At 35.0% G+C, this 17,225-nt stretch overlaps 1 protein-coding gene across 2 annotated transcripts in view; it reads left to right on the plus strand.

The window, feature by feature from the left end:
* LOC107654140 (cytosolic carboxypeptidase 4-like) overlaps nt 1-17,225 on the plus strand; it is a 227,408-nt gene that overhangs the window by 198,020 nt on the left and 12,163 nt on the right. For both annotated transcript variants that reach the window (XM_016441082.1, XM_016441083.1), the window contains one exon: nt 5,229-5,392. In XM_016441082.1, coding sequence (XP_016296568.1) covers nt 5,229-5,392 — 164 coding nt within the window. The remainder of the gene's footprint in view (nt 1-5,228; nt 5,393-17,225) is intronic.

The raw sequence follows: 17,225 nt of genomic DNA on the forward strand, positions 1-17,225 counted from the left end.
AATGAGCAACAATATATAAGTGCAAATGACAAGTCTCGGTTAGCCTAACGCAGTACACGTAGCAAGGTGTGTGTGTGTATATATATATATATATATATATATATACACAAACAAAGAAAAACAAGTAGAATAGAAAGCTAGAGTTTTTTTTTTTTTTTTTTTTTTAAAAAAAAAAAAAAAAAAAAAAAAAAAAAAAAAATATATATATATATATATATTACGCAATCAAAGATATTACAGATATTTCTCAGAGGACGTCCGAGTTAGCTGAAAAACAGTAGGTCATTTGCTCTGTTATTCTTTTAGGGGCTGTGTGAGGAAAAAAACATGCCTTTTTTTTCTAGCGGTGCAGTGATATAGCTGAGAGATAGAGGGAGCTGCTGAGTCAAGAACTCCAATTTCATTACGACTCACTTCATCAATGACACATAGGCTTGCTAGCAGAGCTCTGTTGTGCTTGGGCCTCTATTGGAAAACAGTTCGAGTTCTGTGCTACCAAATGTCCTGTAAGATTGTTTAACCACAGAACTAAGCTACAGAAGCCTCAGGGGAAATAAAGCACTTGGTTGAAAGTGGCCAGGTAGCTACTAGTTAGCAATTGTGTGACTTGTCATTGATTTATGATTGCAGGCTGAATGGAAGAAAGGTGCGTTTTGTGAGTAGCCTATATGTCAGGGGTAACTGGGCGACGCGACGCAAGACCAGACAGTTTATATGGAATACATCATTGTCATCGGAAATGTCGACAGTGGCATTAGCATGTCACGTGCTAATTAGCCATGTTGCTGTGTGTAAAATCACGGAAATGTGCAAAACCACTAATTTGAGGAGCATGCAAAAGAATGGATGATACAAATTCTCAAAAGATAGACTAGGAAGTGGGCCAGATGGTCAACTAGTAAGTTAGTAAGGTTGACTAGTTTATCTAGATTTTTGACAAATTTAGAGACTCTACGTTTTGTTACATCTAAATTAGTATTTGAGTTACATAACTTTTTCAGCTTTTGAAATTGTTTTGGTTACAAGTGATTTGTTTCTGCAGTTGAAGTGTTTAAAGCTTGTTTGCAAATAATAAATGGATATCCATATTCAGTTTTTATTAAAAAATCATCTGGAAGAAGAAATTCCCTTATTTTATACCTGCAAGCTGTTAAATTAACTTGTACACAATGATTGTACTTTTGACAAGTATTCTGGTCACTATTTTTAAAGCTACTTTTGACAAGTAGCTTTAACGTACTGTTAGCTGTTAGCATGCTAAACTCTCTCCGAAGTCTTGAATTTCGAACTCTGAAATCTCTTTAAATTAATTTGTTCAAATGTATTTGTTGAAAGAGATATTGAACAGCTGCACTAGTATCATGTTTTTTTGTTTGTTTATCAGACATCTTTTTTTAAGATTGTGTGTCAAATTAAAAATATTTGTAACTTTAAGACACATGCGTTCTGGTCCATTCTTTTGCATTCTGTCTAGAGCTAAAATTACGGTGGCCCAGTTAGTGCACAACACAAAGAAATTGCCACAACACAATGCAAAGGACTAATTTCGTTGTGTTGTGCTAATATCACTGCGTCGTGGCTTGGTTCTATTGTGTTGTGCTAATTTTGTTGTGTTGCAGCCTTTTTTCTGTTATGTTGTGCCTTGTTTCCATTGTGTTGCAGCTTGTTTCCATTGTAGTGTGCTAATTTCGTTGTGTTGTGGCTTGTTTCCATTGTATTGTGCTAATTTCGTTGTGTTGCAGCTTGTTTCCGTTGTGTTGTGGAGATGGTTCATGAGCATTCTGAACCATACAAAAAACGTCATCTGAATGTTGTTCTAACATCTGACATAGATTTTAATATTTGCACTGAACATGTTGCATATCAGCAACTGCTTTTAATGTAGTTGCTTTGCTGCACTTAATTTGCAATTAACTGCATGCAAACATAGCAGATGGGTTCAGCTTCTGCTCGAAACCCATACGCGCAAGTGTTTTGACATGACCGATCGCATCCCAGCGGAAGTTAAAGGGCTGTGCATCAGCTGAAATGATCAGTGTGGCCTCCTCAATGCAAACATGGTGAGAATTGATTTTCGACTGCGAGTAAACAGCCCAGGCTCTATGCATTCTACACATGTAACCCCTGGTTTGCCTCTAAATTATTGAAGAGCGATACCCAGAACACACCGCCGCGCTCATACTGAGCAGTTCTCCCTCGCTTTCGGCACCCTAGCGTCTCATTGGCCGGTTAGAGGGAGGCTGCGGTAAACGTCTGTTTGTTTGTGAGTTTGTGTTTGCGCTGTTAACATGTGTGTGTTTTTGTACGCTGTGTCTCTCGATCACGTAAAGGTCAGGTGTGGGTAGATGCGCCTGGTGTTGCTCGCCCATCATTCTCTTCCTTACACGGCTTCACATTAATTTGGCCGCTTCCCCAGAGTGTGGCGAGACTCTTAAGGTATTAACGCTGACGCTAACTCCCTTCTGACTCATCTGGCCTGCTGAGTTTAGAACTAAGGCTCACCTATCTACAGTGTCAAGGCTCATACATGGGGAGAGAGAAGGAAAGAAGGGTTGTTGGTGTCACATGGGGTGAACGATGCAACCAAATAAGGGGGGTGGCTCATATGAAAAATTCGGACACCTTTTTTCGCTTGATTCCTACACGGCCCTGTAAGTCGTGATCGCTCATAATGAATCGTTTCTAATGGAGATTGCATTGCAGCAAAACCGGGCTCAATCTCACTAAGCCGAGGTTGCAGTGAATGAAGGGCTCACAGGGATTCACTGCCGTGCGTTCTCTAGGGAAGCGTGCAGCGTTCACACGCTAATAACATGCTCGAGTGAGCAGGTGCAGCTGCTTCTTGGCGAAATAATCTGCAATCATTATGTTGTTATGAAAGGCGTAATCTGACAGAAAACTGATCGTTGAAACAGGCAAGGTTAAAGACTTTATTTGGGTGAGAATCTATATGATATGGAAGGAACAGCTTATAATTATGACTGTTTTTATGTTGTTTGACTGTTCATTTTATGACTGACTGCACACAGTTGTTTCATGTCTCCATTTTCAAAACGTTTACAATAGTTCATAGATTTAAGGTTAAAATGTATATAAAAATCTAATTGAAAAAAAAAAAAAAAAGTATTTCCATTAGTGGACACCAGTCCAGTTGTAGTTTATAAAACGTTTATATAAATATCTTTGCATTTTTGTTGCAATTTATAATCATCTCTCATCATTAGTTGTAAATTTCAAGTCTGAAATTCTGAAATCATATAAACAAACTGAAATTTAGTTAATTGTTCACCAAAAATCTTACCAACTGCTGCTCTGAAATCATTTTACATTTTGTTTGTTTCAAATGTGTTTGTTTCAGATACATTGTTTCTTTATTTATCTTTTAATAAACACTTGGGGTTCCTCATCATGTAAATATCAATCAATCAATCAAGGCCTACAAAATTCATTGAAGTAAACAATGTTCTAAAATTTTTATGAATATGCATTGTCAAGTTATGCTATATTACAAAAAAATTCATGTACTAGGAAACGATAGACGGTGTCTTTTTTAGATGATAATTATGATGATTGTGAATGAATGGAAAGAGTATAATTGAAAAATCATGGAATTTTATTGGCCATAATTTTGGAAGCCATGAAAGCTGCATGCATAATAATAAACTGTAAAATGCAGATTATAATACGTTTTAGATGGAGTATAGCAGGCCATCTTACCAAAGATATTTAATGTCAACTACCCATACTAAATAAAAAATTATGTTGTGTCAAAGCCGTAAATACTTGTTATATTTTAACATCCTCAGTTTACTAAAAGACATTTACTGTATACAATAAATTCATACAGTAAATGCTTTGGTTTGAATTTGATGGAAACATGAATTATGACTTGGGTGAGCAGATAAAAGCTCCACAAGCTTCTTTGTTTTGGTTTCACCGGTGAGTGGAGCGCTGAAGAAACATGGAGACACTGCAGATTTATTGATTTTGTTAACCTGCAGTAATCCACAGCTCATTGAACCACTGGGTCAGGACTTTGGGTTATTGCATGGTTTTGTGTGCCTAGAAAAGCGTGAACGTTTCAGTGCCTGCGCTGTGTTTGTTTACTAGTGGCAGAAAATATTGTTAGTGTCTGGATTTCCATTAATGGTTGTTTCCGGAACAATGCATTATATGAGAGGAGAGTTTGTGCACAGCGGGAAGTGTGCAATAACATTGTGGTGTCAGTGCAGATGCATTTTGGGACCTGACTCAATGCTGCTTTCAGCAAATTTTCAAAGTGCTACAACAGGCTGCAAAATACAGTGGCTACACAATATATTTGGTCACTTCAGTCTCAAATAAAAATGTCTAATTGTTACCAGATACAAAAACATCCAAGTGGCATTTGCAAAATAAATAAATAAATTTTTTTTTTTTATTAAACTGTATTTGAAAAGGGACGATGTACAATTTTAACATAAATGTTTCCATTTCATGCATTGTACCGAATTTAGCCAATGGCTAGTTTTCATCCACAGTCCCTTGGCAGGTAATCATAATCACAGATAGACATAAGAACAAAATAACAAACACATATAATACAGTAATACTTATACACATCCCATCAGAGCCAAAAAAGAACAGTAAAAATAACGTTCAGTTAAGCCACAACTATATCAGTGTTTACAGATTTTACAGTTTTTTGGTTTGCTTTTTATGTGTTGTTTTTTGTGTGTGTTTTTATTTTTATTTTGTTTTTTTGCTTATGTTTTTGTTTGCCTTTGGTTTTGTTGTTTTGTGTTTTTGTTCTTTTGTTTTTTATTTTGGTTTGTGTTTAATGTTTTGCTTTGCGTTGTTGCTGTGTTTTGTTTGCACTTTTTGTGTTGTTTTTTTGTTTTGTGTGTGTGTGTGTGTGTGTTTTTGTTTTTTGTTTGGTTTTGTGTAGTTTTTTTATATTGGTTTGTGTTTAATTTTATTTTGCATTGTTAATTTATTTGTTTTTATTTATTTTAAATCAAACTTTTTGTCTAAAGATTAGTTTCACTTGTAGTTTATGGACATTTTGTTACTTAATTCAAGAACATTCATATATTTTCTTGCACAAGTGTTCACAGTGCAAATGTCTCCACTTACAATATGTCTCCAGAATTAAGAGACAAGTCTGTAAATGTAGTTTGACAGCTCCAATCAATCAGTCTGTCAATCATAAATCTGAACTGTCAATCTCAAATGTCTTCACCTTGCAGGGGTTGCAGACAGGGACGCGGGAGCTGGAGGAGATGGGAATGAAGTTCAGCCAGAGTCTTCTCACCCTCAGGAGGAACGCCATCCATTATAACAGCCGTCTGATCCACCACGCATCTGCCCTGTTGGACTTGGACGACAGGCCTCTCGACCACAAATCCAATAAGTAAGTTTTAAATGAACGTATTTTGTCCTCAGACACATCTAGGGCTTCAAAACTCGTCAAAATAGACCACAATAAAAGGTTTTTCTAAATCAAAGGTTTATAGTCAATACTTTAAAACAGTGCTTCTCAACTGGGTTTGCTTAAGATACAGATACTTCAAATTTGCAAATACCGCAGAGTCTAATTAGACACATGGCCTTTAACAAAATGTTAAAAACAAAAGATATCTGAATAATTCTCTGCTCCTTTTTAAATAAGACTGTTAATTTGAAAGATAAATCTGTATTTTATTATTGGAATTTAGCGTACTAACAAACACTTTTTGTTATTATGTGCACATTCAGCAGGCCTTGTGGGGTTTATATTCGATAACTATAATTGTCTGTAACTATATTATGATAACGATTCTGCTTCGGTGGAGCAGAATGAAAATAAGAGCTAGATGTACATTTCCTGAAGGAATAAGCCCACAGCAGCAAAGGAATAGCATTAAAGTTTTTGTTGAAATTATCATTTGGAAAGTTGGAGGTTGATGGAGATTCTTCAGTTATGGTTCACTTTTTATTATTATTTGAGCCAGATGTTTGATAAAAACCAAAGGAAGTCTATAATAACCAGAGAAAGCAATCCTTTAGTATTGCCATTCATCTCAGTGGCACTTGTGATTATTTTATATATTGCTTTCATATTTTATTATTTTGTTAACATTTAATATTAATATTAAGTTTCATTGTTTCAAGTCAAGTTTATTATGTTTCAAGTTTATTTTATTATTTTATACAATGGCTGTCAATAGAGCATCAGTGTAAATCTTTGGGAGATTAAACAGTTTTATCTTAGATTATTAAAAGTTTGTAAAAACTAAAAAATACACAGGTGTAACCAATTTCAAATTATGTAATCAGATTACTTTTCCAAATAACTAGTAACGTAACACATTACTTTTTAATTTATAAGAAAATAGTTACTTTTTCAAATAAGTATTGCCAGTTACTTTGTTTTCCCATGTATTGATTGACAGCTCTCCTGTTCTCATATTGAGAGAAATCGGGAGTAAGTGCAGAGGTGTTGTGTGCACTGTGTAAACATGATGCTTACTTCAGTTTTAGATTAAATGTGAACATGCATTTACTCATCTCACTTGCAAAAAAAAGACAGATTCAGAATTCCTCAAAATGAATAGAAAGTATGAAATGGAATCAGATTCTTATTCATTTCACTTCTACATTTGCCAAAAATTGTAATTTTTATATTAAAGGGGTCATATGATGCGATTTCAATTTTTCCTTTCTCTTTGGAGTGTTACAAGCTCTTGGTGCATAAAGAAGATCTGTAAAGTTGCAAAGACTAAAGTCTCAAATCCAAAGAGATATTCTTTATAAAAGTTAAGAGTCAGCCACACCTACCTAAACGGCTCGTTCTAACACGCCCCAACATACCTACGTCGCTCTGTGGGAAGATTTGCATAACGCCGCCCAAATGTTCACGCAAAGAAAGAAGGCGTAACTTTCATTCTCACTGTAGTATTGTTGCCGCCGCCATATCCTGAAAACGCTGTGTGCTTCGTTGTGAAAGCAAAACTACTTTGTTTGGTCTTCCAAAAGAGGACGATATCTGCTTTGTCATGCCTAGAGCTGATCCGTGCTGGTCGCTGAGGGAATACAACAGTATGGTGAGGGGCGTAACATTTCAGTCTCACGCTTGAGGTATTCGGCCAATCACAACGCACTGGATAGCTGGCCAATCACAGCACACCTCGCTTTTTCAGACCGATGAGCTTTGTAAAAATCGACGCGTTTCAAAAAGGCGGGGCATAGAGGAGAAACAATAACGTACAGTATGTGGAAAATAATGTGTTTTTTAAACTTTAAACCGCATAAACACATTTCATTACACCAAATACACAAAATAATGTTCTTTTTAGCAGCATCATATGACTCCTTTAAAAACAAAGAAACAAGCCCAGTCCAGATGAGAAAATGTAACACAAAATTAATGTAACACATTAGCTTCCATAAAAAGTAACTAAGTAATGCAGTTACAGGTGCATCTCAATAAATTAGAATGTCGTGGAAAAGTTAATTTATTTCAGTAATTCAACTCAAATTGTGAAACTCGTATATTAAATAAATTCAATGCACACAGGCTGAAGTAGTTTAAGTCTTTGGTTCTTTTAATTGTGATGATTTTGGCTCACATTTAACAAAAACCCACCAATTCACTATCTCAACAAATTAGATACAGCACTCTGTGAACAGCCAGCTTCTTTGGCAATGAATGTTTGTGGCTTACCCTCCTTGTGAAGGGTGTCAATGATTGTCTTCTGGACAACTGTCAGATCAGCAGTCTTCCCCATGATTGTGTAGCCTAGTGAACCAAACTGAGAGACCATTTTGAAGGCTCAGGAAACCTTTGCAGGTGTTTTGAGTTGATTAGCTGATTGGCATGTCACCATATTCTAATTAGTTGAGATAGTGAATTGGTGGGTTTTTGTTAAATGTGAGCCAAAATCATCACAATTAAAAGAACCAAAGACTTAAACTACTTCAGTCTGTGTGCATTGAATTTATTTAATACACGAGTTTCACAATTTGAGTTGAATTACTGAAATAAATGAACTTTTCCACGACATTCTAATTTATTGAGATGCACCTGTAGTTACTTTTCTTAGGGAGTAATGAAAATATTGTAATGCATTACTTTTTAAAAGTAACTTTCCCCAACACTGAAAATAAATAAATGTAATGCTGAAATTATCTACAAAACGAGTTGTAGATGGAGTAAATTAGGTAGTTTGGAGCTCAATTAATTGCAGAAATGTGCGATAAGATGAACTACATGAGAGTAAATGTAAATTTAAATTTTAGCAGTTGGTTTTGGATTAATAAAATGCCACGTTAGAGATGTTTTGTTGTTGTCATGACCATTCTCGTTTTCTGTCTGTGGCTTGTGTTCAGTCTGTACATGGCTAGTTATGTGAGAATTCAGTATGCAAATAAAAGCAAGAAAGATGATTATTTGCAATTCAGTGTGCAAATAGAACAGTGACGTAATTACCTTCAGTTCGGTTTTGCATAGTACTGTAAAAAAGAATGAAGGATATCTATACAGTAGTGCTTTCTAAGCTTTGTACCACGTTATAATATTAGCATAATGAGATTACTGACAAAGTTACCTTGTTAGTGACCTTTAAGAGTCATATTGCAGGGTTGCTGTTGCCAAGTCAGGCTGCCATTTTACTCTGGCTTTTTAAATATGATCTTGAGCTGTGGGACGTGGACAGAGATTCATTCAGAGTGCATCAGCTGCCTTTCAAGTTTTCAATTTGCCACTAAAGGGGTTTCCTGGGAGCACTGCCACTTTCTCTGTTTTCCTTTCGTCTCTCCATCTCCTTTCTTCTCCACACACACTCGTTCTCTCCCCTCTCCCTCTATTTTCCATTCCCCAGCATCCTCAAGTTAGAGTCTTGATTTCTGTCATGGAATGAAATGGACCAAAGCTGAGCTATTGATTTCTACGAAGTTCAATTAAATCCCTATTGTGTGCGTTTTGAATTGTTACATCTTGTCCACACAGAGCGCTCAGTGTTCTGAGGAGATTATCCCACCCCTCTCTCTTCTCAAGGATTTCACAATGTTTCTATTGTTCCCCTCGTCTTCATATTACTGAAGAGAAAACGGTAAACTTGACTGGTCGTACCCGAGAGTATTGCATAACTGAATTATACGCAACTGCAGAATGCTGCTTACGAGCCTTGTCTGATTCAGATCAGCTCTTCTTAGATGGATGTAGAATACAGCTCATCTTTTTTTTTACTGACGTAGACAAACACACTTTTAATATGAAACAAGAACAAGGTATTTGGTCAACATTTAACCATTCATGTAACAGATAGATGGATGGATGGATGGATGGATTGATTGATAGGCCAATATTGAATATTTATTTATCTGAATATTTATTTTATATTTATTTTAATGTATTATTTATTCTGTATTTCTATATTTGTTTATTTTTGTATTTGTTAATTTATTTATTTTTTAGTATTTATTTGTTTAGTTTTGTTTATTTTAGTGGCACCATCCCTGTAACCCTACATAGGACAAACAGTTTGGTAAATGGGTGGATAAATGTTTCTCAGTTTATATTTATAGTTCATATTTTTCAGTTTTTCATTTGCAATTTTTATATTTATTATTTGTTTTATATTTATATATTTTTATTCAAATTTCTTATTTTTTATTTAATTCTACATTTAAATTGATTATTTATTATTATTTATTTATTTATTTTATTCTACATTTAAATACCTTTGCCATCATCTATTGTGCACTCAGTTTTAGTGTCTTTTTAATAACAATAATTTATTAACATTGATAAATATATCTCTAAATATCCTTAGCAGGTCTCACAATGAATTATTTATTTATTGCTGTATATTATATAATATTGTAAATTTATTAAAAAAAAAAAATTATTTAAATATTAAAAATGTATTTAGACAAAATAGTTACAAAAATGTTTAGGCCAATAACATGAAAATAATTATTGGCAGATAAGGACTGCCCCGAAAGAACATCTTTGAGGGGAAATGGGTTCATAAACAATAAATAATGAAAAAGTTTTGTATTTAAAGGTTAGAGTTAGAGTTAAGTCTGTGGTCACTACATTTAAAGGGGCCATATGATGCGATTTCAATTTTTCCTTTCTCTTTGGAGTGTTACAAGCTTTTGGTGCATAAAGAAGATCTGTAAAGTTGCAAAGACTAAAGTCTCAAATCCAAAGAGATATTCTTTATAAAAGTTAAGTGTCAACCACGCCTACCTAAAACGGCTCGTTCTAACACGCCCCCACATGTCTACATCACGATGTGGGAAGATTTGCATAACGCCGCCCAAATGTTCACGCAAAGAAAGAAGGCGTAACTTTTATTCTCGCTGTAGTATTGTTGTTGCCACCGCCGCCACATCGTGAAGACGCTGTGATTCGTTGTGAAAGTGAAACTACTTTGTTTGGCCTTCCAAAAGAGGACGATATCCGCTTCGTCATGCCTGGAGCTGATCCATGCTGGTCGCTGAGGAAATACATCAACTTCATGTTGTGGATCGCTGGATCGGCTTTCACCGTGGCCGTTTGAGCAGTGTAGAGTAGCGCTTGTTGTTTGTCATTTCTCCGATCACAAATGCAGACATGGTTTTATGTTTACGCGGTGTGATGCAATGTGTAATATAATCCATAATTATGTCCCCACTGGATGCAACAAATGCCTTGTCTCTCCTCTCCACGCATCCAAAATCATCACAGACAAAGTCATGCGGATGGTTAATTCACCTCAAGCCCCAGACACAAAAGAGAAGCGAGCTCTTCAAGAACTGACAGGAAGCCCTTTTTGTTTGTGACTCCTCTGTGAGGAAAGCAAATTCGCATTCAGATGGATGCTATTTTCCTGCCCAGCACTTTTGGTTATGCACTTCCGAATGAAAAGTAGCCCGACAGAACACTCAATACCTGCTAGATGTCAAATAAAACCCGACGGCTCACAAGAACACTCCAGCTTTCTTCATATTCAGGTCTATTATATCTTTTGTGTCAAAAGTTCAGCTTTTGTTTTGCTCTAAAAAGTGCACACAATTGAAAAGCATGACTTTTTTTAATAGATTTCGTGATGGGCCCGTGCGTTGAAATTAAAAGGTCAAGGTTTTTGTATCTGACCTCAATTTTAGTCTCTTTAGAAACGCTTTCTGATGACTTTACTTAACAGCAAGTGTTTTCTTATCTAATAAACTAAAGATGGCCAAACGCCGCTTTTGATGCCGGACCCCTCAGAAGATAACAAGCTCTCATTAAACGCCTTTGAACGTCTCCACACCTTTCATGACATCTTATATTACAGCTTGACACCTTTGTTCGTTTCTTTCATTACGCAGTTCGGAAATGAGTCCCTACGGTATGTTCTGGCTCGCTCTGTAAGTCTTCCCGAGCCTGATTTCTTTTCTTCCCCCACATCAGAGCGCTTCGCCAAAGCCTCCAAGTTGAAAGCTTAGTCAACCATGAAATGTATTGGATTGTGAGACACAAAGGAGATCTTTAGAAGTGTAAACAAACAAACAGGCGGGCAAGAACAACAACAAATAATGCTAAATAATAATAGCTGCAACTGATTATTACAATTCTAAATATTTCCAGCCGAATTTACATGCCAATTGGCCCGTTTCATCTATTTGCAATTGTCCTCAGATTCACCCAGCACCTGCAGTTACTCCAACAATGAGAATTGAGCCGACTTGTGAAACTTATTCCAAGTTACCACAAACTACATTAACTTGTTAATCCACTCTGAAATGACGGTTGCCCTTCAGGAAACTGAGGAAGGTTGAACCTGCCAGTTAGTTCGCTTCATTTCAATTTATTTAGACCATTTAAGAAGTCTTTAGAGAGAAATAGTCTTCATCCTTTTGTTATTTGTCTGCGGGAGAACAGGTTTTTGAGTTTAAATATTAGATTTATTACCTTATTACAACCAGTTTCCACATTTTTTTTGTGTTCAGATTGATTCTTTATTTTTGATGTATCCCTCTTACATTTTCTGAGCCTTAGCAGTGTCATTGAACTATTTGTTAATACATTATTTTATTTTATTTTATTTTATTACCGAAAATCTTTGTATACAAGGACAGTTTTGTATGTGATTTAACTCTTTCTTTATTTGTTTGTTTGTTTGTTACCCAACTACCCAAAATCATTGTAAACAAGGCCTTTCAGGACTTTATTTATTTATTTGCTCATAATATATCTTACTGTTTCTCTAACAATTTGTTGGTCAATCATTTTTACAAAGCAATTTTTTCTTTGGTCAGTATATTAATGTGTAATTACACACACATTAAAATGAAAACGTAAGTGACACGTGTGTGTGTGAGTGTGTGTGTGTGTGTCACTTACTTTTACATTTTTATATATAATTAAGTACACTTATTGCATTAAATTGCTCTGGAGTCAACAATTCATTAATTTTTTGTTTTGGTCAGAGGCTATTAATTGCATTTGTTTTTTAATCATATACTTTTTATATTATATTCATGCTAAATGTTACTTTTATTGTGGTACATTTTAGTAATTTTATCCATCAAGAAAGTAATACTTTAGTGTATTTCTTTGAAGGCAGCAAAATTTCTCACATAATTTTACATATGAATCAGGGCGCGTTGATTTTTCGTTGCATTTTCGCTAATTCTAAGTTTGTGATAAATCTACATTTTAGTTCCATCAATTATCCAAGGAATGGCATCATCAGAATTCATTTCTAAATATTCCACCAAAATTACTGAACCGTGGGGAAGCTGCACTAATTGTTTTGCGCCTCTGAAAATTTGCCAGAACTTCATATTGCTCAGTTGTTCAGTTTCACGTTTAATTAATGCACAATTGGACAGACTCTCCAAAAGAATCATTATAAGCGTACTTAAAATTCAGAGCTGCTGTTCCCTGTGTTACAGTCCCCGCATGAACAGGCTTGATAGCAGGATGTGTTGTAACATGAAACTGCCTCTGCACGTCTTTTACTAGCATGCGTTCAGCCACAGAGGCAGAGGACGGAGGGGAAGACAAGAGCTTGAATAGTGGGCTGCAAACAAATTCTGAGTGGCATTGATTTTAATGCCTTCTAGAAGATATTTGCTGGCAGATCTCTTATGAGGTGTCTGTAATAGTTTGTGAGAGCACACACTGTAAACAAGAGCTGTGCAGCGATGGACGTCTCCCAGGAGAGAGCTGATTGAATCACTGTCCCCTGCCGTCACACAGACACACTCACTCCCTCGCCCTACATGCAGCACGCAGCTTGCCCCTTCTAATCTGCAAATGAAATTATTTCCGCAACTTTGGACTCCTTTTTTTTTTTTTTTTACTCTGTAATTTCTTTCTTTTTTTCCTGAGCTTTTTGAAGAGCCAGACATTTTGTTAAAGATAGAAGATTTATGGTGCATTTTCTTGAAATTAATGCATGCCATTGAGGTCTTAAAATGCCTGTTGATTTTGTTTCACCACAGATCATTTTTTTGTTTTTCGACATTTGTCCTTTCCGCAGTGGTTGATCATTGTTTTTTTTTTGTTTTTTTTATTGCAAATGACAAAAATTGTTGACAAATGTTGTTGTTGTCTAAGATTTTTAAATGTAATTTTTTTAAATATTAAAATTAATTATAATAATAACAATTATAAATATAGTATAAAATATATTGTAAATTATTATAAATATTTATTAAAACTTAAATGTAACTTTAAATCATTATAATTAAATGTATATAAAATATTAAATCATTTATGTATTGTTATAGTAAATATATTACAATATTATGCTATGCAGTATATTATTTATTAGTGTAGTACATTTAAATAATTAGTTTTTTAGTGTTGTAATTATGTAAAAATCATGACATTTCAGTGAAAAGTACAATTTAAGTGCTATTTCCAGTCTTATCTGTACTTACTGCCACCTCATCAGTAGTTCATGAATGTGAAACTGTAATCCATTGTAAGTAGTTGATGATATTTGCTTGTATTTATATATTTATTTTTTGACCAGGTCTTCACCAGGGGATTTGAGAACCAATTACATGCCATGTGGTTCTGCAGCACACCTCTCTCCAGATATACTTAACTCCTTTCTTAAGAGTAATTAAATCATGGTTCTGCATTTGAAATAGCTAAAATATCAGTAATGTCATTAACATGAAGCATCTTGCTTCCTCCTTAGGCTCCTTATAAACTGCATTTGAAAGATGACTTTGAAGTTAAATTTAGTGACCGAAAATGTATCTGTCTTTGTCACAATGTACAGACAAACTTAATGCACATTTTTATGATAAAGTTGAGCAATTTTGAACAAAAATTTAGTTTGTTTTAAACAACAATATCTACATATGTAATATGTTTTTTGTACTGTATTTGCATTTACATTTATATATTCAGTATAATTGGATTTACATTTATATATTAAGGCTTCTACAGTAACTACTAACTTGTATTAGTTTTCTAAATAAATATTTGGATATATTATTGTAGCATAGGCGGAGCGTGTGTAAGGCTGGGGAGTCGAGGCTTAGCCTTCCCCTGGCCACGGGGACTTGGGGCAAAAATGCCACTAAATTGGACAAAAAGTAGTATATGTATATATAAGTATAGTAAATTATATTTTACTATACTAAAATTACTTTTGCTACTTTGAACAGGTTTAAATCTTGACTATTATGGCTTTTTTAATTGATTATAACAACAACAACAACAACAACAACAACTATTATTATTATTATTGTTGATTGTTTCTCTTTAGACACTGGTCAGTGTGCTGTAATACCCTCTAGTGTTAGTGAGACGCGACACACTTCATCTCCATATACTGTGTATAATAACTGCTCTTCTTGTGTATAATAAATAATCGTTCCATTCTCTTCTCTGTCTGACAGGCAGCTGCGCAGCTAGATCAGTTCGTTTATGAATGCAATGGCCAATCAGAAGCGTTCAGATGAGTCATCAGTTTTGTTGAATGCGCGCGCATTCGCAGACTGAATTCCAGACTCTTGCAAATTGTCTCATCATAAACAACAAAGCGCAGATGTACGTACAATGTAAGTAATAGCTTCAAACAATTTATTCGCTGTTTTAAATCCGTGGAAAGGAAACGTTATATAGTTATCAATTTCTAAAATTTGTATTAAATTGTAATCACGTTAAATACAAATTCAGTCCCATTAAACATTTATTTTTTTAGCCTACATGACACTAGGCGCGGCCGATTACCGGTTTCAAGGTATACCGCGATTTGAAAATTTCACGGTTTCAAAACCACTAATATTTTCCATTATACCGTTCCTGCAGTATGCGCTGTTTTTCATGTCTCCTCAAAGACTGAAAGTGTAGGAATCTCTCAGGTTGAGTGAAGTGTAAAGAGTAACACGATAGTTCATGTTAAAGCAGTGTTTCAGCGCAGTGCTGCTTTGTTTACAGTGATAACCAAGGAAACGCCATATCTGGTGTTCCATGAGCGCCTCCTGCTGTCAGAGAGTGAATCTGCTTCTCATTCAGAGCAAAGCTAGTCAGAACATTCTGTTTTTGCTCTTAAGGTTATCATACCGTCAAAATCTCATACCGACCCATGCCTACATGACACCCATGTCTGGTTCTTGATAAAAAGATGGGTTTATTATGTTTAATACATTTGGCTGCTTTTAGCCTCACCCTGGAGTTGGTTCACCCTCCGCCTATGTATTGTAGCTGTATTATATAATAGAATTTCCGTGTGACAGCACAGGTAGTGTTAACAAACTTTTGATGGTGGTGTCAAAGTTTGGTTGGAGTACACACAAACGGAACTTGCTGAAACCGAAATTGGTCAAATCAACTTGATGGCACAAAGCTCTGTGCATGAATTTAGTGATCTGAATGCATCTTGAGCTTCATGTATGAATGAGCTGGCCGGTTTGTTTCATTGCTTTTGCTTTTTGATTTTAATAGAGCAGAAATGTGGAAAATATATTTTCCGGCTCCAACTGAAGCTGTTTTTTTTTTTTTCTCCTCACTGATAAATTAGGCTTTTAAAATTCCAGCTGCTAAGACCCTTATCAAAGCCGCGAGGGGAGAATTCTAATGACCCGTGGATTGTTTTTGGTCAGGAGGTGATGGAGGGAGGAGATTGGCCCTCGTCTCTCACACTTCCATTGTGTTTGATTGTTGATTCTTATTGCGTTGGAATTTGTCGATTGAAGGACATTGATAATCAGATTGAGACTACATCTATAATTACAAAACTGACAAAAAGTTTTACTTCTATTGTACAAACACAATAGACAAGCCATGGGAGACTAAATGAGCAAATGACTTATGTAAAGAAAATATTTGTGGTTGAATTACCTAAACCTCATTTTAGGACTGAGAAGAAATCTAAAACCAGGCTGAAAATATCACACTTGTATGTCACACACACACACACACACACACACAAACACACATATTTATAATGACTTTATTTTAAAATGCTGTTCTTATGAACTTCATAAAAGAATACAACATTGATAATAATAATAATAATACATTTTAAGCCTCATCAGAATATTAGAATGATTTCAGAAGGATCATGTGAGACTGAAGACTTAATGGCTGCTGAAAATTAGCTTTGCCTTCACAGGAACAAATTACAGTTAAAAATGAACAGTTAAATATGAAAATATAAAACAGTTATTTCAAGCTGTAATGATATCTCACTGTATTTATGACCAAATAAATTCAGACTTAGTGAGACTTTTTACAAAAATATTTAAAAAAAATTGTATCCATGCATCCTTTCTTTCTTTCTTCGTTTTTTTTTTTTAATATATCACCTTTAAAAATATAGTACAAATGCGTAACAGGACATATATAACTACATTTTGTAACAACAATATGTATAAGAGTAATTGGAACAATTTGATCCAGGGGGTGGAGATGAGTAGGTTTAGGGATATGTAAAGTGGGAGGAGTTGGATCTCAAGTTGGTAGAGTTGGTGCACCACTGTAATACCAGTGTACTTACATGGTAACTCCTCAGGAACTGTCCACTTAATATAAAGTGTAACATTCTGGACACCAACCACAATTTATATGTAAAGTCTAACTTACTGACCGTTGCTGTGTAACATCAGAGTAATTACATGGTAAATCCATAGGAATTGTTTACTTAATATAAAGTGTAACACTTTATTTACCAAAAAGTTAGTCCTGTTACACATTTGTACTTTCATTACCAAAAAGTGTTGTTACCAATGTCCTGTTACACATTTGTATTTACACATACCATTCA

Source organism: Sinocyclocheilus anshuiensis, unplaced genomic scaffold (genome assembly GCF_001515605.1).
Source record: "Sinocyclocheilus anshuiensis isolate Anshui unplaced genomic scaffold, SAMN03320099.WGS_v1.1 scaffold115, whole genome shotgun sequence".
Classification (NCBI taxonomy): Eukaryota; Metazoa; Chordata; class Actinopteri; order Cypriniformes; family Cyprinidae; genus Sinocyclocheilus; species Sinocyclocheilus anshuiensis.